A 24,530-nucleotide genomic window follows, 5' to 3' on the forward strand; every position below is an offset into this window, starting at 1 on the left:
ACAGACAATGTTCACAGAATTCAAAATCATTAAATGAAAAGCTAGGCAAATAACCAGAATGAGAGAAGATTTCCATTCCCTTATTGGACATATGTCCTAACCGGCTATGCCACAAAGAAACGTTCGGCTGCTCGGTTACATTGATTACATTCTTAGAGACATTTGATACATAAATCATGTAAAGTCCTCCAGACTTTACTCCATGTGCTACTGTCATAGAACCCTTGGATATCCTCCACATGTTCTGTCCAGAAGTGGTGACGTAGCGAGCATCATCAAGTAAACCTGTGCTGATCAAGCTCTTTGTAATTGCGGGAACATGTCTCACATTCTTCAGCGTGAAAGAAGAGCCATTCTGAAACTTCAATTGAACAGATCCAACACCTAAGATCTCACATGTCTGCCCATTGCCTAGACGAACATGATCTTTAGTGGTCACATAAGAGGTAAACCACTCCTTGTTTGGAGACACATGAAGTGATGCACCTGAGTCTATAATCCAGTCACTCAGTGCATGTCTATCAGATGCTGTAAGAAGAGCTTAGTCCATTGTATTCTTCAAGAAGTAGATGTCTCCTGACACTAGACTGTCATCCTCTGCAATAGTGTTTGTCACATTTATTTCTTGAATCTTCACTGAGGACTTGTTCTTCTCACCATGGTCTTCAGCTTTCTCTTTGCCTTTTTCTGCTTTCCATTCTTTGCAGTCTCTTTTCATGTGACCCTTCTTACCACAATGGTAGCATTCTATGTCACTCTTGCCTTTAGCACTGCGGGACTTGCTACGAGACTGATTCCTCTTTCCACCTTTGTACTTTTCTTTGGTCCTTCCCCTGACAACTAAGGCTGTTCCTTTGCCTTTGTCCATTGTCTTTCTTCAGTAAGCAGACTGCCTTCTACACCTGCTATGGTCAAACCATCTAGAGGTGCATAATTACTCAAAAAGCTATGCGAAAAGTGTCCCAACTTTTCGGCAATGTGATCAACAGGAACATAGCTCTAACAAGTTCATCAAACTTGACACCTTGAGCTTATAACTGACTGTAGATGGTGTTGAATTCATTCAGATGATTAGACATAGGTGTCCCTTCTTTCATCTTCAAGTCAACAAGCTTCTTAAGCAAGTATACCTGTGAAGCTGCACTCTACTTCTCATAAAGATCACTCAACTTTGTCCATGCTTCATAAGCCGACATCTCGTCTGCTACATTGAAGTAAATGCTTTCTGCCAAAGTCAGCATAATGGTAGAAAGTGCCAATTCATCCATTTCGCTCCATTCATCTTCTTCCATATCTTCTGGTTTTATCCCCTTGAGCTTTATAGGTTTTATCTGCTTCTTTTGTACCAACACGTGCCAAATCTGCTTCTTCCACAATGGGAAATTGGTTCCATCCAGCTTCTTGATATTGTAAAGAGCAGTGTCTTGTGATCTAGCCATAGCTATGCTTCACAGTAGTTTACTTTCCTGGGAAAAATTCGGCAGAGTTTCCCTTGTAAACTGACCTTTGAACCAATATCAACCTGATGAACTAGTGGATGTTGCCTACAGTCTGTGTGTAGATGCGCCCGTGTCGTATGTGACACTCCTCCAAGAATTGTGAGCCGTCCTTCGATGTGTAGACAACCACAAATAAGCACTGTGGGAGTGCCGATATCCTCAGCACCTGCAGTAGGTCGAAACCCCAAATTTGTAGAGTCGGATCTGCACCCGCCGAGACCACGTAGTCGAAAATGGCTTGCGCAGAACTTTGTCGAAGCCAAACGGTGGCCGAGATGACCTCAGAATGAAATTCTGAGAACATTGAGTCCTTCGGAGCTGCCCATAGGATTTGGGGCCGTGTCTTCGCCTGTCGAATCTCATTCCAATCTGAGCAGGTGACTCTAGCTTCCTGCAATGCTGCCCCGAGCCTCAATCTAAGCTCTGATACCAATTGAAGGAGTACGAGCGGAAGTGCGACGCGAGAGAGAGTTTGAGAAGAAGAGCACGACGATATGGTGAACTCGCTCTGTTGTAATGTGTAGAGCATAGTGAGTTCTTATTAGGTTTTAATAAAAGAATATGTGTACATACCTGGCGGCCTGCCTACTTACCTGGGCGACCACATTGGGCTTTATACCCCAACAAAAGTGCTAGGTCTAATGAAACCATGAGCGAGGTAGTCAGCCAACTGACTTTGAACCTCCTTGGCGTCTTTAGCACTCATACGAAAGGTGGTTTACTCACCGGTTTAGTGCCTAGCAAGACATCTATGCCATGCTTCACATCACGTGTAGGGGGTAAACCCGGTGGTAAATCGCTTTGAGAACACATGACTATACTCCGTGAGTAAGTGAGTTAGCTTTTGCTGTGCAAAAGGAGAAAGTAAACTAGAGTTATGCTGGGATGGAGAATCTTGTAATTCCTATAATGTTTGTTTTACAACAGTTGCACGTTGCTCTATAGAATTAAAATGGAGAGCACTTTGCTCATTAGATTTGTGAACACTTTGAGTAGAATTCATTGCACTTTGCATACCAATTTTAAAATTCATTGCACTTTGCTCTTGAGAATTCACAAGACTTAGAGACAAGGAGTAACACAAAAAGACCATCTATTAAATCTGCTTTTTGCAAAATAGAAAGCTCGGATGCACATATAAGAGGTGCAGATGGTATATTTTTCTCACCAAGAAAAAGCACATGTTTACCATTGGCCATAAAGGATAAGGAGTTGTGTTCATAACTAGTGTGCAATGTGTTTCCTCAACCATGCAGCCACTCCCGTCCTAAACTTACATTAGCACGATCCATGTTCATAACTTGGAAGTCAAGGGTCATCATATGATCTTGAACAATAAGATCAACCCCTTGAACTACCGTGTCCATACTTCTTTATCATTCCCAAACATCTGCTCCACCACATACTTGTGAGAGCAGGAAGTCTGTGTAAGCTTCAATTTCTTGACTAGCTTATAGTTCAAGAAGTTATGAGTTGCACCATCATCCACTAAAATACGAACACGTTGTCCGTTAATAGTGCCATGCATGCAAAATCAAATCATGGGGGCCAAAGGTGGACTGCCACATTGAAGCAGGCACACAATACTTGTGCTTTTCTTCCATATGAAGAACCTCTACAACACAATATTTAGGAGATGAATCTTATGTGAGGCGTTGCACCGTGTGCATGGCCTTCTCTTTGCCTTGCAAAAGAGGACAATCTTTCTTGTTATGTTGGTCCGAAAGACATCTAAAACACAGATTGTGTTCCTTCTTTGCACGCTCAAAATCAATAGTGCTGAGAGACCCACATGGAGTATCTCGTGATTGCTTAGGCTTCTTATCCTCTTGTGGGCATGGAGAGGTAGATTGTCTCTTATTCCTCTTGGAATGTGTGGGAGATCTATCTCGGCATTGGCTTGTAGCCACATTGCTCTTAGCAAAAGTATTCTTAGAGTAGGGAACATTTCCTTTCCTCTCTTGGTCATCATCATATCTTTGGGCATGACTGATGGATTCTTCCAAAGTTTTTGGATGTTGGGTCTTGGCATGAAGACAGTAGTCTTTGTTAAGACCCCTATTAAAACCCGTATCTTTTGGAATTCATCTAGACCTTCTAGTTTTAATATGATTTCCTGATACTTCGAAATTTAATGTGTGAGAGAGAGGCCAGACATGTGCCATGGTAACCAATTCTTATCTTCTTCATTGGAGTCCAAAAACTCTTTGGAGAAAGAAGCTTGAAATGTAGCCCAAGATGGAGGGCGGGCATCTATTGGAAATGTCATCCACCACTTATAGGCCTTGCCTTTAAGAGAGAGACTTGTTGTAAGAACATATTGACCGCATGCTTGTTGCGATCATGCTCTTCCGCGTGAAACTCAGAAATGGTGATATTCTTAAGTAATGCATAAGTAATGCATTGCTACCTTCTGCATCTTTTGCAACACTTGTCTCTTGGACTCCTTGAGTCGTGCGAGCTTGGTTCCCTTGAACCGTGCCACTTGTGGCTCCTTGCGTCGTGTGTGAATTCATAAATTTCACAAGTAACTCCGTAAGATTCGTAACATTTGCATTAAGTGCAGAGAGGTTGCGTTCAAGTACGCTTTGGCGATTTTCCAAAGTCTTGAAAGTAGCCATATCTACAAGGCCACGATCTCCTAGATCATCGTCATCATGCATATTAGTGTCAGCCGTACCTGTGGTGCCCCGATTTTGATCTATGTGCTCAAAATCAAACGTGTGTGTAGGTGGGATATCCTCACTGGGCATGGTAAACACACACGAATGCAAAGAGAGAAAAAAAAAGTCAACTTGTACCTTGTGAAATTGAACTCTTTGTGTTTTGTATGCTTCGTGATTTGCGTTGCATGTGAACTTCGCCTTGCGAGAATTGGAGCGCTTCACGTGTCCTTCATCGTGAGAACACCTTTGTTGGTTCTTCACAAAAACTCATCGTTTTTGTGCAGGCTTTTCTTCATTTTGAAGCTACCTCCTTGAGGAAAAAAGAATTTTTGGAGGAAAACTTGCCTTTCTCCAAGAAGTGAAAAGGAAGGGTGAAGCTACTTCCTTGAAGTTTGAAGCTTTCCCTTTCCTTCTAGTTTTCCTTTCAACAGAAGTATGCTACCTTTCCTTGTTACATAACAAGGGTCAATAGCTTGATGGTAAAGTGTTGGCCTCTTACCCTCGTGGGGTGGGTTCAACCCTCCTTCATGCAAGGGTTAAGCGGGCCTTCCTACGCACACAACCAATGGCGCCAACGGAAGCCTTCGGAGCCGTCTAGTTGCCGATCGAGTTTGCCTTGGTCGCCCGTTGTGGAGGGCGTAGATGGGGTGCCCATGGTCGGGTGTCGTTGTTTGTTCACACGTGCTATGCACAGAATACTATGCCCGTCTTCTTTTTGCTGCACAGCGGAGACGTCGCTGTCTGTAACGTGGGAGAGAAGCAACGCGTCGCATGCACATGCAACCCGCTTTTCCCCTTCTCCAAAAATAGCTCGGATACCAGTGAAAGGGCGGTGGTAATGCGTGTGCTAATCTCCACCCAACGGTGCTATCTTATAGCCTCCCCCTAGCGTACACACTGTCCGGCCGTGCCTGTGGCTTTGCCTGTAGGACCCATGTCCTTACACAACGGCTTGGTATTCTTTAACAAGCCATCCACCTCTTTTTGAGAGAGAAGGGGCAACCCCTCTAGATTGGAGCCTTGCTACTACAGAACAGGGGTAGGCACGAGGGTTGAAGAAACCCTAATCTGCTCATAAACTGGGCCCTTGGCCGACTATTGCATGAATTGCACAAGCATATCATACATTTTTCTCACTTTCATATTTAACTGTGCAAAATTGGTCTCCAAAATATACATGAGTGTTTGCAATGCCCTAAAATTTTTGCATATCAAACAATTCGATGCTATTATCTGGCCTAGTTGCCATGCAGGCACCCTTTGTGAACGTGATCAACCGTGGGGCAACCTGAGGCGGAATCGGTGTAGGGTTTTTAAAATCGAGATAGAAAAATTGATTAGCTTTGCTAGATCAAAGCCGTAAAGTCAAAGTAAGTTTTCGATGTTGACTTTGAATGCCAAAAATCACTCTCCACCAACAAAGAGCTTGTTGAATATCTTTGAAAAACTATTGGAATTGACCTTGCCAATTTCAAATTAACCTTGCCAGTTTTGATGGATAAAAGCCCTTCAATTCTAATGTAGCAAAAAGATTTTGCTTGCTTATGTTTAGTCGTCCTTGACTAAAAAGATTTTGCTTGCTTATGTTTAGTCGTCCTTGACTTATAAAAACACTATGTCAAAAGCGAGAGATATGTGATCGATTATTTTTGCAATTCTTTACAATTCAAAAAATTTATGTAATATGGTGGGTGTCGAGTGCCAGTTTCCCTTTCCCGTCAAACTCCCACTGAGAATTTCTTCTCAATATGAACAATGGGGGTTGTGCCTGAAGTGGACACACTCTTGAAGTTTGAGGTTAATATTGGCCCCTTGGACGCCCACCATATGAAAACTTCAAGTCCAAGCTATGGCGGCAACGATAGGTCGCGTAGGGGGAGAGAGGAGATGTTGAGGCACCAGAACTAGAGGCCAAAAAGGGAGGCTCAAGAAACAAACTTTTCTCCTTGCGGTGGCACAAATCCGCAGAGCCAACTAATTGCATGCGATTTGGTGATGGTCGCTTTGGCCTCCCTTCCTCCATAAACCCTCATGCCCACGTTGGTTCTCGACCAATATCTCCTTCTTCTTCTTCTCCACGCCTTCTCCACGGTTCATACACATGCAAAACCCCCCAAACTTGGACCACGCCTTTGCTCCCTAAAGATAGCTCTGGAGGCCTTGGGCTCTAAAACCTCTCTCTCCTCCCAGCCTCTTGCCCCTTTAATAGGCAACCTCGAGCTCTGATTTTAGACTAGACCCTTGGCTTGACATCCTCGCAATTGTGAGTGGATGTGTTATAATAACTTGCAAAGTAAAGTACAATGATCCTCAAGCACGTTAGGTGCCTTGAGGGTGCATAAAAAACGTTTCAAATTGGCACAACTTCTTCTCAAAGAGAGTTACTTAGATAGTTACAAAGGATATGTTGTCACCAAAACTGTGATGGCTTTGATTACTTGTTCCCACTCTTCAAAATTCCCCTGTTTTCCAAAAGAGAAGATCACTTCCCGGCTTTCTTGGATAATCTCTTTGAAATTGGCTATGAGTGGTGATTTTCAAAGATGGGCTTCCTAGACTTCCAGAGTTGTCGAAAATAGCAAAAGCGAACAATAAGCGTACAGTTTGTGTACTTGTTAGGATGGCTTGGTTTTTCCATAACTTTCCTCTCAAGATTGCTATTGATGCCCATCTAGATTCAAGCCATTATTTTCACCATTGCTTATTGAGTGCGGAGAACCAATTTGTATTGAGCATAAGTTTGCAGTAGATTGCCTTTGTTTGTGGTTTTATGTTTAAGCCAAAGCCAGGCTTTCCAATCAAGCTCAGTCTTACAAATTGGCATAAGCACCTTACTAAGACCTTCGACTACTTTGCTGACCAATACCCAATGTCTCTCTCCACAATCCTAATGCTCTTTATTTATTATTAATAACTTTTTCCAACCTTAACACTAGAATGGTAACCTAACAGGACATAAAAGTGTCCTTTCAGGGTTTTGGGAAAAAATTCCAAAACCATAGTAGATCCACTCATTTTGAAAAATCATTTCATGAGCTTATAGTTCAATAACTACTACATATGGAAAAACTGAGAAACTTGTAATTTTTCTCATCCCTTGGTCACTAGAAGCCTCCAAAGTTGATGTACCAGTGCATTTTGCCCAAAACAACAATTTCTTACGGTTGATTGCATATAAATAAGAGTGGGGATTTTTGTAGGACATGAGATAAAATGCCCTGTTAACTTCAATGGGTTGGTGACCAAAACATATGGTTGCTTTTACCTCACTAATTTTTTTTTGGGCAAAAAAGATAGGTACAAAAAAGTTGTATTTTTGCCATTCTGCGGACCTATCATCAAAGTTTCTATAGTCACGCTCAATACAGATACTATATACATGTTTTCTTAGTTCCCTTTGGGCCTTTGGATCCAAAAGGAGCCTTGGAGCATGTCAAAAGGATAATGGATCTCTTACAATTGGAACCTTGGGGGCAATGATAAAGTGCTAAATACAGCAAACATGAAAAAACTGGGTTTAGCATTATGACCTCTAGAAACCCATAGAAACTACTCAATATCTAGCCAAGTTTGTAGTCTATGATTAGATATGGTTACTACCTACAAAATACACACAATTGGCCTAAGAAACTAGCAATATTGAGAAAGTTATAGTTGCTACTCTAAAATGTATCGTATTCTTCAGCAATCAAAAAATTCAACCATCATCATATACTGTGCTATATAGCATATTAGGTCCCCCAAAACTCAAGGAAGATTAGCTTTATGTTATACATTAAACTTACACAAACAAAATTGAATTTGGATATCACAAAAGCCACCAAAAAAATCATAAAAGTGCTAATTTTGGCCAAAAAAATAGGATTATGCAATTCTTGTAAATTGGTCATAACTTTCAATTTTAACACTTAGCTCTCCCTACAAGCATCAAAACATGTTGAGAACTACGAAGGCCCAACCTCTAGCCATCTAAACCTCACAAACATGAAGTTTAGAGTGGTATAGTTGCCAAAAATTGAAAAAAAGCCAAAAACAGGACCCGTTTTTTCACACAGTTTAGGTTCAAAAATGTTGTGCACGAGTAAGGTTAATGGTGAGATCGATACTCCAAAAAAAATGCTAAGTTTTTTCAGCTCATAAGGCAACTTTGTGGATATATAGCACCTAGAAATTCATTTTCATACTCTTCAAATAATTCAAACAAAATGGTCACTTAACAGGACACAAAAGTGTCCAAGGACATAAAAGTGTCCTGTTACCATTCTAGTGTTAATTAAGTCGCCCCCTCCCCCCCCCCCCCCCCCCCCCCCCCCCCCCCCAAAAAAAAAAAAAAAAAAAAAAACCCACAAAAAAAAAAACACATCTTCACGGTCCTTTATTGCAAGTGTAGTCAGTTATATGAGCGAACGTCACAAGAGAGTTCATGAGCTTTGCATGTGAATGTGATCGCGTGAGGTGGCTCGTTCCCCTCTCAGGCTCTCACTACATACACCATTTGAAAGCATCGCGCATCAGGCTATCTTCTCTGCAAGCTTACGTCCCAGTTGAATGTCTGCTGGTAAGGTCTCTCTCTCTCTCTCTCTCTCACACACACACACACACACACACACACACACACGGTAAATCAATACTTGTATTCACAGCAAAAGATCAGAGAAGCCTGCTCAAATGCAGTGGCGAGGGATGGTTGGTGGAATCATGAAATGGTGCTAGGCTTGGAAGCTTCTGCTCTACCCAGCATGTTATCAAGGACAAACTTTGTGTCAAAAAAAGCTGCATTTTCACAGCCTGCGTCCTCTCATGTCAGAATCTCCCCAGACCCTCACGTGGTCTTCACAGAGCAGGTAGTCTCCTAACATTATCATCTTGACGCCTCTGCACTTGCTTGTTACAGAATCAAAGATTTAAGAAAGAAAAATTCTCCTTTAATTTTGTAACTTGCACTGAAACCTGTTGTATGTGTCAGAATGCAAATAATACTTTCAGAAGCCCTATGCAAATAATACTTTCAGAAGTCCTCTATTGCTTTAAAGATCGAGCTAATGCATGGCATGGCCATCCTCTTGTGTGGTCAATTTTTGGAACATGCATCGATCTAGTCGATGTCCTTATTGTCATAAATTGTCAGAGAGAGGAGAGAACACACTAGAAGTACATCTGGTGGAGCAGTGAATAGGTTGTGCTTGTAGGTAGGAAGAATGGGTAAGAGATAACACGAATGGCTGAGGAGTCAAAAGAAATGTAAATCCTCAAGTTTTAGCATTCGCTTTCTGGTTGGTTGATTATCATTGGAATTGCTTTTCTTGGTAATAGCAGTTGCATCCATTCGTACCTAACTAATTTATTAGGTTTTAGTACACGTCCCTTCTGCATCGAGTCTACTCAATAAACGTACTTATGGGGACATTGATACATGTCAATCTACTTAATGAACATACCTATGGGGACTAGTAGAGTATACTCCACTCTGCTGCTTCACTATGGTTTAGGGCATGTTTTTACGGCTGGTCTATCTCCCGGACTGGCCACCCTTTGCATTTTGTCCCGCACTTTCACGTGCTTTCCCACTTGTATGTCATGTATGTGGCCATCCACAAGAGCTCCTAGAGTCAACAAATACATCAATAGATACAAAACCCTGAGACAAATTGGCACCAGTGGTAGTGGAAACGATGGCATGAGATTGACATCCTAGCTGGAGATCGACATGAGAGAAGGTATGAATGACGAAGAGACCATGATAGAGAGGATAAATATAGAAAGGATCGTAGCTACACAGATGGTGATCGAACGACTCAAAGAGGGCATGATGATCACATGGATAGATACAATGGATATGCTGATAGTGATGTCGATGATGATGTAGCACACGTTGAAGCCACTCGAGCAAGAGCAGTGTAGGAGAAGTTCAAGGAGCGAGTAGGACCATCTCCTTGAGCGCAGGTCAAGCCATCCTCTGATGTCAAAGGTTGACCTACCTCCATGCTATCTGATATTGATGGGGCCTTCTTGGAAGCAGTGATTGACGTGCAGCAGATCAAGGTACCAGAGACAGCCCTGATCAAAGGAGAAAAGCCTACAACAAAGACTACCTTGAAGAACACCTTTCAACAAGTGTCACTCTACGACATGCTCGGCTGGATGCAAATCTTCAGAGTGTCACCCTTAGAGTCATTCAATCTCTGTACCCCGGTGCAGGGGTCCAATGGCAGGCACCCCCAGTGCAGCCCTTTGAGTCCTACATGATCTCCTATCCCGCTATTCCTCTCACTGATTACAGGAGACCTCGTCTCACTGTGTCTATTCTAGGACGCCAATTCTTAGGGGTAATTGTGGATGGTGGATCTGGCATCAGCCTGATAGTTGAGTTCACTATGCTGGCATTGGATCACTAGCCTACTAGGCCTACCCTATTCAGAGTGACTTTGGCTGACCAAAGGACTATCTATGTCACGTGACCGTTGAACCGTGTGTGTCCGTGGACAAGCTACATCATGATTAGGGTTTAGTCAGTCCAGTCAGTCTAGATTAGAAGTGATCTGACACTTTTTGTGAGTCTATTTGTAGACCGTGCATGTCCAGACACTTAGTGTAGATGCATATCCTTTGGTTGCACATAGTATGATCAAAGCATTCCCATCAGAATCCATCAGAATCCTTCAGGGAAATTTTCCAGTGTATTTAGCCTATTTTCCCTATTTTTGAGATTTTTCACTTATTATTTTTAAGTGACTTTTGTTGGAAAGTAGGTGGGGCAAATTGAGTAAGTTTGTATAAATAGAAACCTAGCGCTAGCACTTTCTGGCAGAAGAGGCAACAGGAGCACTCGCTCAACAAGCAACTTCTCAGCAGAACCCCAAGCCCTAGCGTTTTTGCTCAACAGCAACCACCTAGCGTTTTTGGACCAAATTAGCCAGCGTTTTTGTAACAAAGTGATGACGTGGCGGACAGCAGAAACCCTAATTTCTGCCAGAAACCCTAAAATTCTTGCAAACCCTAATTTTTGCCAAGAACCCCGGAAATCGCGGAGGCTTATTAAATTTTTTTAATTTTTTTTTAAAAAAATATAATAGAAAGATGAGCAACGCAAATTTTGCTTTTTCTCTACCTAATGAGAAAGAGAGAGAGAATGCTTTTGCTTTCAAGTTTTGACTCTGTGAGAGAGAGAGAGCAATTGCTTTTGATTTGAAACTTTTGGGGCTCTGCTTTTGGGCATCCCTTGTAACCTTTAAATTAGTGGTGAGGGCCTCACTTCTCAGGGCATCTGGACGCAGAGTCTGAGAGTGAACCTCGAGCCACTCTCTTGTACTTTGAGGATTGATTAATACAAAAAGAAATACCGAAAGGGGCGCCAGTCTTTGGGCCAATATCTCTAGGCACGGAACTCCGCCGGGCCAGTGCAAATCTATTGTGATCTGGGAATTGTTTTGAAGTGGTTATTGGGTGCTGTCGCGGTTGATTCTTGACTTGGAGTGTCCAAGTCTGTTACAGTGGTATCAGAGCACGGCCGTCTCTTCTACGGGAAATCCAATCCCCAATTTATTTCCGCAGCACCTTGGCTTCATGCAAGGATCAGTCGACTCCCTCTGCATCTGGAGATGCGGGCTGGGATCACAACGAAGATTCAGACAGAGAATATGGCCTGCCTCGGCCTACTCAGGCGGAGCGGCGAGAGATGGAGCGTCGCCAGTTGATCGGCGATGCAATGAAGATGATGCACAATTTTGCCAAGGACCCGAAGATGGCAAAATATATGAATCAGACCTCTTTGGAAGAGGTACAGATGGAGTGGCAAAGAACCACAACACCACTCCCGAAACCCGCTCTCAAGAAACCTTTTGCCTCCAAGAAATATACGGAGAAGGAACTTGAGAACGTGGTTGATGCACGGATTGCTCAACTTTTCGACGTGCAAAAGAAAGGCAAAAAGCACGGCAAAAAGCAGAAGAAAGGCACTGACTTCCCAGGATATTTGGGTCGTCGGTCGACATTTGACAAGGCAAAGAAATTGAAGAAGCGCGTCAAGTTTGAAGACCTACCCAGTTCTTCTTCTTCTTCTTCTGACAGTTCTTCTAGCTCTTCAGACTCGAGCGAAGAAGACAGGAAAAGCAAAAAGCGAAGCAAGAAACAACGCTTCGGAAAGGGCAAGAAAAAGGTAAGGAAGTCTAAGTCTCGCCCAGTGAGTGACACTTCTACAGAGGACTCGTCTACGGACAGTATAGACTTTGACAACTGAAACTTTTATGCGAACAAGAAGAATTTTTACAAAGCCAACCAGTATGACTTTCTCGAAGATAAAAGCAAGAAAGTCCGAGAGTTTAAGGAAGGTGGCCACTCGATCAAGTTTGATACTTTTTCAGGATACTCAGATGCTTCGAAGGCTTTGTCTTTTATACAGTAGTTTGACATCGCTTTCGTGGGAGGACGCTATTCAGAGCACTCCAAGATTCGGAGAGCTGCCTCTTACTTTAAGAGGAATGCTTGTACTTGGTGGTCTACGCTTCTTTTAAACAAGACTGCACGAGTTAAATGGCTGAAATTTAAGCTTTTTATTTCTTCTTGGTTGACGCAAGAATATGAATGAGATATACGAGCTGCTTGGAACCATCTTCGGATGACCAAGAAAGATACAATCAATGCTTATTGTGAAAGATTCTGGAGCTCTTTTCTACCCGCCTCTTCATTCAAGAAGATCTCGTTATTGAGCGGTTTACCTTGGGTCTACCTACAGAGATCCGAGATCATTGCTTGGAATAGAAGTCAGCTTCTATTTAGGAGTTGACGAGTCATGCGAAGCGGGGCTTTGCCATTCACTCTGGCAGTTTGACCTACCCCACAGATAAAAGCCTTGACACAACGAGCCGAACAGACTTCTGGGAATGAAAGTAGAAAGAAAAAGAGCAACCCAGAGAAAAAGGATGCACGACCCAAGCTTACTCTTGAGGAGAGAGCTCGCTTCATCAGAGAGGGGAAGTGCTTTGGATGCGGGGAACATGGACATATCTCCGCGAAGTGCCCTAAAAAGGCACAGAAAGAACATAATGATAAAGACGACGATAGGCCTGAGAGTTCGAGAGCAGCTGAGGAACGTGGCAGAAAAAGCAGATAGAAAAGCAGAACTTGTACCACATGGCGTGGGACTTGCACTGAATCAAATGAATGAAAGTACAAACTTTGCCGCTTTTTGGGGCAAAGTGAAGGATCAGGAAGCTCTTTTGAAGGAGCCAAGGCCAACTTCTTTTCACTTGGAATTGGCGGCTCGATTTGGAATTACGCCCGATAGACTGACGCCACAGGAGGAGGTAGTTCGACTGGCACCCGGATGGGATGCTGCCATTAAACCGAGCATTGGCAAACTTCGTTTGCAATGATAGGGGTGTTCAGGGCACGCGAGTGACGTTCTACTCAGGATCCCTTGGTACCACAAGAACTACGCTGTGGTTGACTACCGGGCCGAGAAAGCGACTTTGATAAATGAAGGGCTTAGAGATTGTACTTGATGAACTTCAGTTTCTTACTCATTCTTTTGGGAGAGAACTGAACGATGGATAAAGGTTGAATATGTTTTGACCTGACCTAAAGAACGCCAAGATTTTTCTCTACACTCATGCCGATTGCTTTTCAGAGGGCTTGAAGATCATACCATTGATTTGATACCTGCAAGCACGTCACCGAACCGACCACCCTACCGTGTGAGCCGAGCACAGAATGAAGAGATTATGAACCAAGTGAAAGACCTCTTGGAAAAGGGTCTTGTCCAACCTAGTACTTCACCGTATTGCTCTCCAGTGTTGTTGGTTTTGAAGAAAGACGGATCTTGGAGAATGTGCATCGATTATAGCACTCTCAACGAAATCACCATCAAGAACAGATTTCCGATTCCTAGGATCGATGATATACTCGACAGGTTATAGGGATCCTCGTGCTTTAGCAGGATTGACTTGAAGAGTGGATATCATCAGATCAGGATAGCACCAGGAGATGTCTACAAGACAGCTTTTTGGACGACTTTTGGGTTATTTGAGTTTTTGGTGATGCCTTTTGGCTTAACCAATGCTTCTGCGACATTTAACCGGATGATGGACATGATTTTTCGAGAGTACAGGCTATTTGTTGGCACTTTCTTTGACGACATCATTGTTTTCTCCAAGAATGAAGCAGAACACAAAGATCATCTGCTTCAAGTCTTTCAGGCATTACGAGATTACACGTTAGTGATTAATGCAAAGAAAAGTGAATTTTTCCTACTAGAGATACACACGTCAGCAGCAGGAGTGCAAATGGACCCGGCCAAGATAGAGGCTATCTGTGATTGGCCCGATTTGAGGAATGTCCATGAAGTTAGAAGCTTCTTGGGACTGTGTTCGTACTACAGGCGGTTCATACGAAAGTTTGCAGAGGTTGCTTCCCCTTTGCATATCTTGACACAGAAAGGAGTACCTTTCTCGTGGGGATCCACAGAGGTGACTGCCTTTCAGACATTGAAAGAGAAATTGACTACAGGACCAAATTTGACTTTGCCGGACTTGCAGAAGTCATTTGAAGTATTTTGTGATGCTTATGGTCGTAGTCTGGGTGCGGTCTTGATGCAAGAAGAACCAGTCATTGCTTACGAGAGCCGATTGTTCTCTAGGCCAGAGATGACAGCACAGATTTATGAGAAAGAGCTATTGGCGGTTATCCATGCTCTTACTCAGTGGCGGCATTATCTACTCGGAGCGGATTTTACTGTCTTTACAGACCATCAGAGTTTGCACTACTACTTGTCACAGAAGCAGCTTTCGGAAAAGCAGATGCGGTGGGCGAACATCTTGTCACAATTCCACTTCCAGATTGTCCATGTGCAGGGATAGAAGAATGTGGTGGCAGATGCTTTGTCTCGGAAACCGTTGGTTCTGGCTATTTCCGCGATACATCATAGGAGCTTCGAGGATATGGTCGATCACTATGCCACAGATATAGATTTTGCAGATATTTTCACACGGATATGGGATGGGGAGACAGTAGCCCGATACTCCCTTCGGGAAGGCTACATGATGGAAAAGACTATGTTGTGTGTTACACAGCCGTTGAGGGAAAAGGTTATGATTGAATGCCACTATCCACCTTTTACGGGTCACCGCGGCATTGCTACCACCATGAAAGGGGTAGAGAGATACTTCTTTTGGCCGTGACTCAAAAAGGACGTGGAACAGTTGTGCGCAGTATGCCAGAAGGTCAAGTTTGACAGGCATAAGGCACAGGGATTGTTACACCCTTTACCCATACCCACCCGCCCCTCAGAAAGTATTGAAATGGATTTCATTTTTGATCTCCCGAGAACACAGAATGATCACGATGATTTTCCGATTACATGGCACGTTTGAGACGACTGTCTCCGACAAAGACCCCAGATTTATGAGTTTGTTTTGGAATGCAATTTGGGAGAACATTGGCACGCGGTTGCAGTTCTCATCATCGTTCCACTTGCAGACTGACGGGCAATCTGAGATTGCCAATTCAGTGGTTTTAGATTTATTGAAGTCTTGTATCTCGGATAAGAAGACTCAATGGGAAAAGAACTTACCTTTGGTGGAATTTTCCTACAATAACACGATACACTCTTCGACGGGGAAGACGCCATGTGAGATTGTTGAAAGTGCTGCGAAGGTTCCATCATTCCTGAGCACGAAAGATTAGATATTTGAAGTGGATGAATATTCGTGAGATTTGGATACGGCTATTGCCAAGGTTCGTGAGACTTTGTAGGAGTCTCAAGAACGACAGAAAAAGGCAGCGGATTGCCATCGTCGCAACTTGAAATTGAAGGAGAATGATTGGGTGCTCTTACGTTTTGAGAAGGCACGCCTACGAAAGAAAAAGGGAAAGGACAGGCTTTTTCCAAAGCTTAGTATGCGATACTACGGACCTTTCCAGATCACTAACAAGATAAATGATGTCTCCTTCCGATTGAAACTGCCAGATACTTGGAGGATTCATAATGCATTGCATGTGAGTCTCTTGAACCCTGTTAAGGGTGATGTGCCTGATGATGGGGAGCTTGATGAGCAACCCGAAGTGGAAGAAAACGAGGAGATCCTTGTTTCTGAACAGATTTTGGCACATAATGATACGAAGAAAGGTAAAGTCCGAAGGCGGTTCTTGGTTAAGTTCAAGAACTTCCTGTATTTGATGCGAAGTGGATGGAGGAGGAGGACCTAGCAGATACTTCTCGGATTGTGAAACTTTACCTCGATGTTTTGGTTTAGCATAGTCTACTCCAAACGGAACCCAGAATTCAGCTTGGCCGGAGATCTGGTGCAGTGTGCACAAGAGGGGAGTCACTCCGCTCCCTTGTCAACAGATGCCTCGATTTGATACTAAAGTCACTGATGTCTCTTTGAGCTTCAGGGATACTGAGAGCTGACAGTATTCTGTTGGACGACTTTATGAAATGGAATGATACTGATTTGTTCTTGACTTCTTGTGAGTGCAGGAAGTGATAGCTGAAATGACTGCAGCATTTTGGTCTGATTGATCTCGAATAGACATGGTTGCAATAGGGGTTAGTCAATCAGACATCGATGAGGTCTTAATTGGACCTAGATGTGATTGCTAGCTACCCTGCCGATAAATCATGCTCTAAGATCCGAATGAATGTTGAATGTCATGTGATGTTTTGTGATGTCTGGTGATGTCTGGTGATGTCGTGTGATGTCGGGTGATGTGACTGTCGATTTTGTACATGTGCTAGATGTGTGTTCCTAGTACGTAGGTACTAACAGTCAGTGTCTACTAAGACAGTTTATAGCTTTTGTCGGTTTTGTAGGCGTAATCGCGATCGATTACAATGCTTTCAAGAGGGGGGTATGTCACAAAGTGATGACGTGGCGGACAACAGAAACCCTAATTTTTGCCAAAAACCCTAATTTCCGGAAATCGCGGAGGCTTATTAAATTTTTATTTTTTTTATTTTTTTATTTTATAGAAAGATGAGCGACGCAAATTTTGCTTTTTCTCTACCTAATGAGAAAGAGAGAGAGAATGCTTTTGCTTTCAAGTTTTGACTCTCTGTGAGAGAGAGAGAGAGCAATTGCTTTTGATTTGAAGCTTTTGGGGCTCTGATTTTGGGCATCCCTTGTAACCTTAAAATTAGTGGTGAGGGCCTCACTTCTCAGGGCATCTGGACGCAGAGTCTGAGAGTGAACCCCGAGCCACTCTCTTGTACTTTGAGGATTGATTAATACAAAAAGAAATACCGAAAGGGGCGCCAGCCTTTGGGGCCAATATCTCTAGGCACCGAACTCCGTTGGGCCAGTGCAAATCTATTGTGATCTGTGAATTGTTTTGAAGTGGTTATTTGGTGTTGTCGTGGTTGATTCTTGACTTGGAGTGTCCAAGTCTGTTACAGTTTTTGCCTCTGCAGATCCCTGGCGACAGAAGAATAACAAGAGACCTAGCGTTTTGCAGTTGCAGGCCATCCGGCGACAGCAGAACCAATTTCAGCCCTAGCATTTTTGAGTTGCCGATCAGCCCCAGTGTTTTGCAGATTCACCGCGACGGAACATCAAGAAACCTCAGCGTTTTCAGTTTTCAGCCTTTAGACACCGCAGATCAAGTCCCAAACCTCGCAGATCTCACCTTCCTGCAGCAGATCCTCGCTGCACGGTCAGTTTCCGCAAGGTTTACAGTTTCAGCCCGGAAAACGCAGATTTCAGCATCTGCGTTTTCAGCACGTCGTCGTTGCATCGTCGTCATCGACATAGAGTCAGAATTCAGGAGATAAAGATTTGCAGATTTCAGCCATTAGCTCTTTCAGATTTCAGCCCGTCTCGTCGTCGTCCTCATCGTCGTCGACATTGTCGGCTAGTCCAAAGCATTGTAGAGATTTGTGCAATCATAAGTAGACCGCTCTCGCCATAGAGAGTGGGGCCTTCGGAGGAGGGTTTTACAACGTCTCTGGTGTTGTATTCTCTTCTCTCTCTATCTCTCAGTCTCATACACTTGCACACACAGTATCCATTCACTTTGTTTGTGATCATAGCACTCTCTCATTAAGAACGGAAGGCTATCCCTTCCATAAGAACAAAAAGGAACCTTGAGCATAGTTCGGAGCACTCATCTTGAGCAAAGTTCAAACATTCATTCCGCTGCACCTAACATTGGCATCAAAGCTTTGGCAGTGTTCTGTATCACTCAAGGAAAGAACCACAAGAACCACAATTTTTTTTTGCTTGTTGAGGTCGCACGAACCCAAGTTTTCTTGGGCGTGTCGATTCCTAATCGTGTTTTTGAAGAGGGACAGGAATCCCAGAAAAGAAGGGCTTGTCCAGCCTCCCCTTGTGCCTCTTTTCACTCATTGAGAGCGGACCGTGCACTTAGCGGCCGGCCAATCGACGTGAGGTGGGAAAAAGCAACCCTTTGGTGTGAGCGCAAGGCCGCCAAGGGGTGCGCCCGCGGAAAAGAGCAGAACTCGGGTGAAGAGAATATCCTTCTCAAACACAGATTGCAAGCGAAAGAAAACCCTCAAGAACCTCAAGAACCCAAGAACCCAAGACCCTCAAGAACCCAAGTTCCTCGTGAACTTAAGAACCAAAGATCATAGTGCATGGTCATCACCCGAAGCGGAATGGATACTTTGCATACATGTGATGAGCATGAGAGAGGCGACGAAGAATTTTTCCCACCAGGAGGTTTTTCCGACCCTCCCCCTTCCCCATCTACGCCAAGGATTGCACTAACTCCTACGGAGGAGTTGAAGCAGTTGTTTATGGAAAGAAAGCTAGAACGCGAAGAAAGAGAAGCAGAAAGAAAAGCCTATGAAGAAGAAATGGCAGCCATAGATCGTGAATATGAAGAAAGCATGGCAACCATAGAGCGTAAGTACGACTTGGAAGACAAAGAAAGACAAGCCAAATTGGATCGCGAGAACAAAGAAAGTCAAGCCAAATTTGATCACGAGAACAAAGCAAGACAAGCAAAATTTGATCGTGAGAACAAAGCCATAAAAGAAAAGAGCGACCAGCACATGAAAGAATTCTTGCGACTCTTTTCTATTGTACATGTGTAGTTTGCACAGAATTAGAAACAGGAGACTCTCCGTCTCTGCTTCAAAGCATGACACAGGATTTGCATGATGATAAGCTTGATGATTTGGATGACACTGACAAGCATGATGATTTGCGTGATCAAGATGTGATTTCTCACAAGCATGATGAGTTGCATGAAGAAGATGTGATTGTTCACAAGAAGGATGATGTGTTAGTTGATACTTTCTCTAGTGAAGCTAACCTCATTGCAGAGACGATCAATCACGAAGAACCGATCTTGGCTCTCGAGTCGAGGTCCAAAGAACCCCCTCAGGAACAACTCCCTCAGAAAGAACCATCTCACGAAGAACCGATCTTGGTTCTTGAGCCTCGGTCCAAAGAACCCTCACAGGAAGTATTATGTGTTCGCATGATTAGTACGCACGAACTGTTCGAGTGTTTCATTCGTGATCATTTCCTGTATTTTAGTCAGCGTCTTTATGTGATCCCTTTTACTAGGCATGACATATTGTACGTTGAGCACGTTTCACTCATGAATAAGCACAAATGTATGCGGATTTTTCATGAAAAGCTGAAAAGTATGCATTCACGGAAGTCACCTTCCATGTCTCTTCCTTGGCATGACACATTTGTAGAAAGAGCACATGAAAGTATGAGCACCAAGCATGGGTATTTTCGTTGTGAATTGGCACAATTGATTGCTTTCGATCAAAAGAGAAAGATTCGATCTCATTGCTTGCGTGTGTTTGATGAACGGTTTGTCACTCCGTCTTTATGTTCATCTACATTGCATGCACAGTCTTTGAGGAAGACAAGATTTTTTCCACGCACTTTACATGGAATAGGTATGTTCATGTTTTTGTATTGGAAGTGGTTTCAGGAATTTTAAGCCATGGAGATTCTTGAGGAAGAAAGAAGCATGACTCTCGACAAAGTTGAAGCATTGAAGGAGCCACAGAAGACTTCGTGTCGCTTTCGGCGCGGCCCAAAGAAGCAAGCGTTGCATACCTTTATGAAGTTCAAGTACCGCACGACCCACACATTAGAGTGGGCCGGCGAAGAGTCCCTTCCAGGATTCCGGATGCTATTGGCGATCTCCCTCGACACCATACAGTTCGGTACCAGTATCTCACTTTGAAAAGGAGGGGATGTCAGGTGACACATCTAACCCTATGTGTCCGTGGACAAGCTACAGCATGATCAGGGTTCAGTCAGTCCAATCAGTCTAGATTAGAAGTGATCTGGCACTTTTTGTGAGTCTATTCGTAGACCGTGCATGTCCAGACACTTAATGTAGATGCATATCCTCTGGTTGCACATAGCATGATCATAAGCATTCCCATCAGAATCCATCAGAATCCTTCAGGGATATTTTCCAGTGCAATTAGCCTATTTTTCCTATTTTTGACATTTTTGACTTATTATTTTTAAGTGACTTTTGTTGGAAAGTAGGTAGGGCAAATTGAGTAAGTTTGTATAAATAGAAACCTAGCGCTAGCACTTTTTGGCAGAAGAGGCAGCAGGAGCACTCGCTCAACATGCAACTTCTCAGCAGAACCCCAAGCCCTAGCTTTTTTGCTCAACAGCAACCACCTAGCGGTTTTGGACCAGATCAGCCAGCGTTTTTGCTTTTGCAGATCCCTAGCAGAAGATTCAACAAGAGACCTAGCGTTTTGTAGTTGCAGGCCATCCGGCGACAGCAGAAATTTCAGCCCTAGCGTTTTTGATTTGCAGATCAGCCCCAGCGTTTTGGAGATTCACCGCGATGGAACATCAAGAAACCTCAGCATTTTCATTTTTCAGCCTTTAGACACCGCAGATAAAGTCCCGAACCTCGTAGATCTCACCTTCGTGCAGCAGATCCTTGCCGCACGGCCAATTTCCGCAAGGTTTACAGTTTCAGCCTGGAAAACGCAGATTTCAGCATTTGCGTTTTCAGCACGTCGTCGTTGCATCGTCGTTATCGACATAGAGTCAGAATTCAGGAGATAAAGGTTTGCAGATTTCAGCCATTAGCGTTTTCAGATTTCAGCCCGTCTCGTTGTCGTCGTCATCGTCGTCGACATCGTCGGCAAGTCCAAAGCATTGTAGACCGCTCTCGCCATAGAGAGTGGGGCCTTCGGAGGAGGGTTTTACAACGTCTCTAGTGTCGTATTCTCTTCTCTCTCTATCTCTCAGCTCATACACTTGCACACATAGTATCCATTCACTTTGTTTGTGATCATAGCACTCTCTCATTAAGAACGGAAGCCTCTCCCTTCCATAAGAACAAAAAGGAACCTTGAGCACAGTTCGGAGCACTCGTCTTGAGCAAAGTTCAAACATTCATTCGGCTGCACCTAACAATCTATCCCTTGGGCATAGTAGACAAAGTGCCTCTGCAGTTGGAGGACTTCACCTTTAGCTTGGATTTTGTTGTGGTTCGTCTTCCCAGGTTGAGGCGGCTTTCCTTTGCTCTTCGGTAGACCATGGCTGCAACACACTAAAGCTCTACATGATTGGGGAAATGATGCAAAGTGGATACATACTCTTGACTCCCCAATGAAACCCATTCGACTTGAAGGAGTCATGGATCCAGTAGTGCATCATACTTCTTTGCTAGTGGAGTCTGTAACAAATTGTTGACGTGTCAAAACCCTAATTCTGCTGAAATCCTAACGCTAAAATCAAAAACCCTAATTCTGTTAAAACCCTAACCCTAAAATCAAAAACCCTAATTCTGCCATAAACCCTGACCCTAAAATCAAAAACCCTAATTCTGCCCAAAACCCTAACCCTAAAATTAGAACCTCTAACTTTAACCCTAACCCTAACCCTGATTTGCTGACGTGGCGGACTGACACATGGCTTGCTGTACGGACACCAACGCGATTTACGAAAAGCTGGTAGCTTTTGGCATTGCTTTTTGGACCAGGAGCTTTTGAGTTTTAAAGGCTTTAAACTGTAATTTCTTTTTAGGCCAAGGGCCTTTAAATATGAGGTTAGGGCTCATTCTCTGGCATGCTTCCTGGAGAAGGTGCAGAGTCTGGAGTACCGGCTTGTATTGTGTTGATGCAATATAAAGAAATACCGAAAGGGGCGTCAAGGTTTGGGGCCAATACTCTCTGGGGTGGAATTCCGCCATTCCGTGTCGCGTGTCGTCTCTCTCTATTTCAATTCAATTGTTATTTGAAGTGCTTAAAGTTGTTCAGTTTGTTCTTTTCTATTGGCACGTGGTGCCTGTCCTGTGACAGAGTCCAACCCTGACTTGGAGCAGCCTATCCCACCTGAAGGGTTAAAGGAGGACCTGCTCAAGTGGTCGGAAGCTACAAAATCTATGCCTTTTTATGTGGTTTCTATCCAATATTTTCCCGAGGATACCCCATCTTGCACTGCCTTTACATCAAGAGGGTTAAATGTGCTTCCTAGCCCAAAAACAAGTGCTAAGGTCATGACAGCTGTTGACTCAAATGCTCCTATTGTCGAGGCCTATGGGCTTGGTGAGCCTATCAAAGACCATAAATGAGGTGAGAAATCTCCTTGGCAAGAGTTCCCTCAACTCTCAACCTCCTTTGTGTCTTAACACCCCGACCACGACAAAGCTCTCTTCTATGTCTGATGAACTTCCCTTTGACGAACTTCCACAAGGATGGTTACAAGAAGAATATGTTGATTTCAATATTGATCAGACGCCAGCTCACGATGTCTCAAAGCTGCAAGAGGCAGAAAACTCTTCATTTTCTGATGCATTCTCCCCAGCAACACCTCCTGAGAGTGTTAGGGAAGTCAACCTCGGGGACCGTGACAACCCTCAGCCCATTCTCTTAGCTGCTTGACTGTGGGAACACTCGGCACTACTTGACCAAATAGTTCCTTTTATGCACTCCTTCAAGGAGATTTGTCTTACAAAGATTTGGAAGGAATCCCACTAGGACTGGGTGTCCACACTATCCCTCTGGTCGAAGGGGCTAAGCCAGTCAAAGGCAGTGCTTACAAGCTCAACCCCAAGTATGCAAAAGCTGTCAAACTAGAACTAGAGAAAATGTAAGAAGCTGGGATCATCGTGCCTGTGGAGCACTCCGAGTGGCTATCACCCATGGTCATTGTGCCCAAGAAGCAATCCAATAAAATGTGCGTGTGCGCACTACCCCGCTCTGAACAAGGTGACAATCCCGGATGGTTTTCCCACACCTTTCATCGAATGTGTGCTCTAAGATGTGGCGGGGCACATACTTTCCAGTTTCATGGATGGGTTCAGTCGCTACAATCAGTTAGGCATTCATCTTGCGGACCAGATCAAGATTGCATTCGTGACTCCATGGGGTATATTCATTTGTACAAGAATGTCTTTTGCGTTGAAAAACGTCCCTCCTTTCAATCGTACAATTTACATCATCATTTATTTGTTGCTCATTGATCATCTTCGAATATGGATGATTTTTGGACATTCTCCGACGCTTAGTGTTCCACCCCAATGGAAAATTTGAAGGAGCATCTAGCTCAGCTCTCTGCAGTCTTCTAAAGTGCCGAGAGGCACGCCTTAAGCTCAATTCCAACAAATGCCACTTTTTGGTCACGCAAGGTACGCTTTTGGATCGTGCGGTGTTTGCTAAAGATCTAGCTCCTGACCTTGAAAAAATCGTGGCAATTCTGAGGTTGCCTTCCCCTATCAACCCCAAGGGTGTTCAGAGCTTTGTAGGCCACACAGGTTATCATCGTAGGTTCATTCGTATGTATGCTAATGTTGCCCAAACCCTGGGGTCTGACCTGCTTGACTTGTGCTGCTGTACCGTTTCAATGGTCCAAGGCTGAGGCCCAAGCTTTCGCATACTTAAAAAAGCGCCTCACTGAGGCATCCATTTTAGTTGCCCCAGATTGGCCTCTCACTTTCATGTACATACAGATGCTAGTCAAACTGCTGTGGGTGCTGTTTTGACTCAGCCTATAGCAAGGAGTTCAACATGGATTGTCGTATTCATCATGCAAGTTGCGTGCGCACTATAGCGAGTGCAACTACAACACAATAGAGAGGGAAGGTTTGGCTATTGCTAATACTTAAAAAAATTCCGGTATTGTTTATTAGGGGTTCAATTCACCATTATTATTGATCATCATCCTCAAGTTGCATGCTGGGTTTGGTGGTGGCTACTTCTATTCTAGGAGTTTTATACCGAAGTGGTCCTTAGTCTAGGAAAGCGTTACGTCATGACCAATCATCTCTCTCGCATACAAACAGGTAAAGAAGCTACAGGTGTTGATGATAACTTCCCAGATAGCAGTCTCTTTAAAGTGGACACAACCCTGGAATGGTATGGCGATGTCCTATATTTGTTGTCCACTAGCTTGTACCCAGAGAA

The 24,530-nt window shown here is 43.7% G+C and overlaps 1 protein-coding gene across 1 annotated transcript in view; it reads left to right on the plus strand.

Moving 5' to 3' along the window:
• The first annotated feature begins 8,573 nt into the window (after nt 1-8,573).
• Nucleotides 8,574-24,530, plus strand: part of LOC147459406 (uncharacterized) — a 58,016-nt gene continuing 42,059 nt past the window's right edge. Inside the window, exons 1-2 of the mRNA XM_086510676.1 lie at nt 8,574-8,723; nt 8,809-9,009. Coding sequence (XP_086366802.1) covers nt 8,589-8,723; nt 8,809-9,009 — 336 coding nt within the window. The 5' untranslated portion in view covers nt 8,574-8,588. The remainder of the gene's footprint in view (nt 8,724-8,808; nt 9,010-24,530) is intronic.

This window comes from Adiantum capillus-veneris, chromosome 4, assembly GCF_014529385.1.
Source record: "Adiantum capillus-veneris isolate H3 chromosome 4, ASM1452938v2, whole genome shotgun sequence".
NCBI classification, from domain to species: domain Eukaryota; kingdom Viridiplantae; phylum Streptophyta; class Polypodiopsida; order Polypodiales; family Pteridaceae; genus Adiantum; species Adiantum capillus-veneris.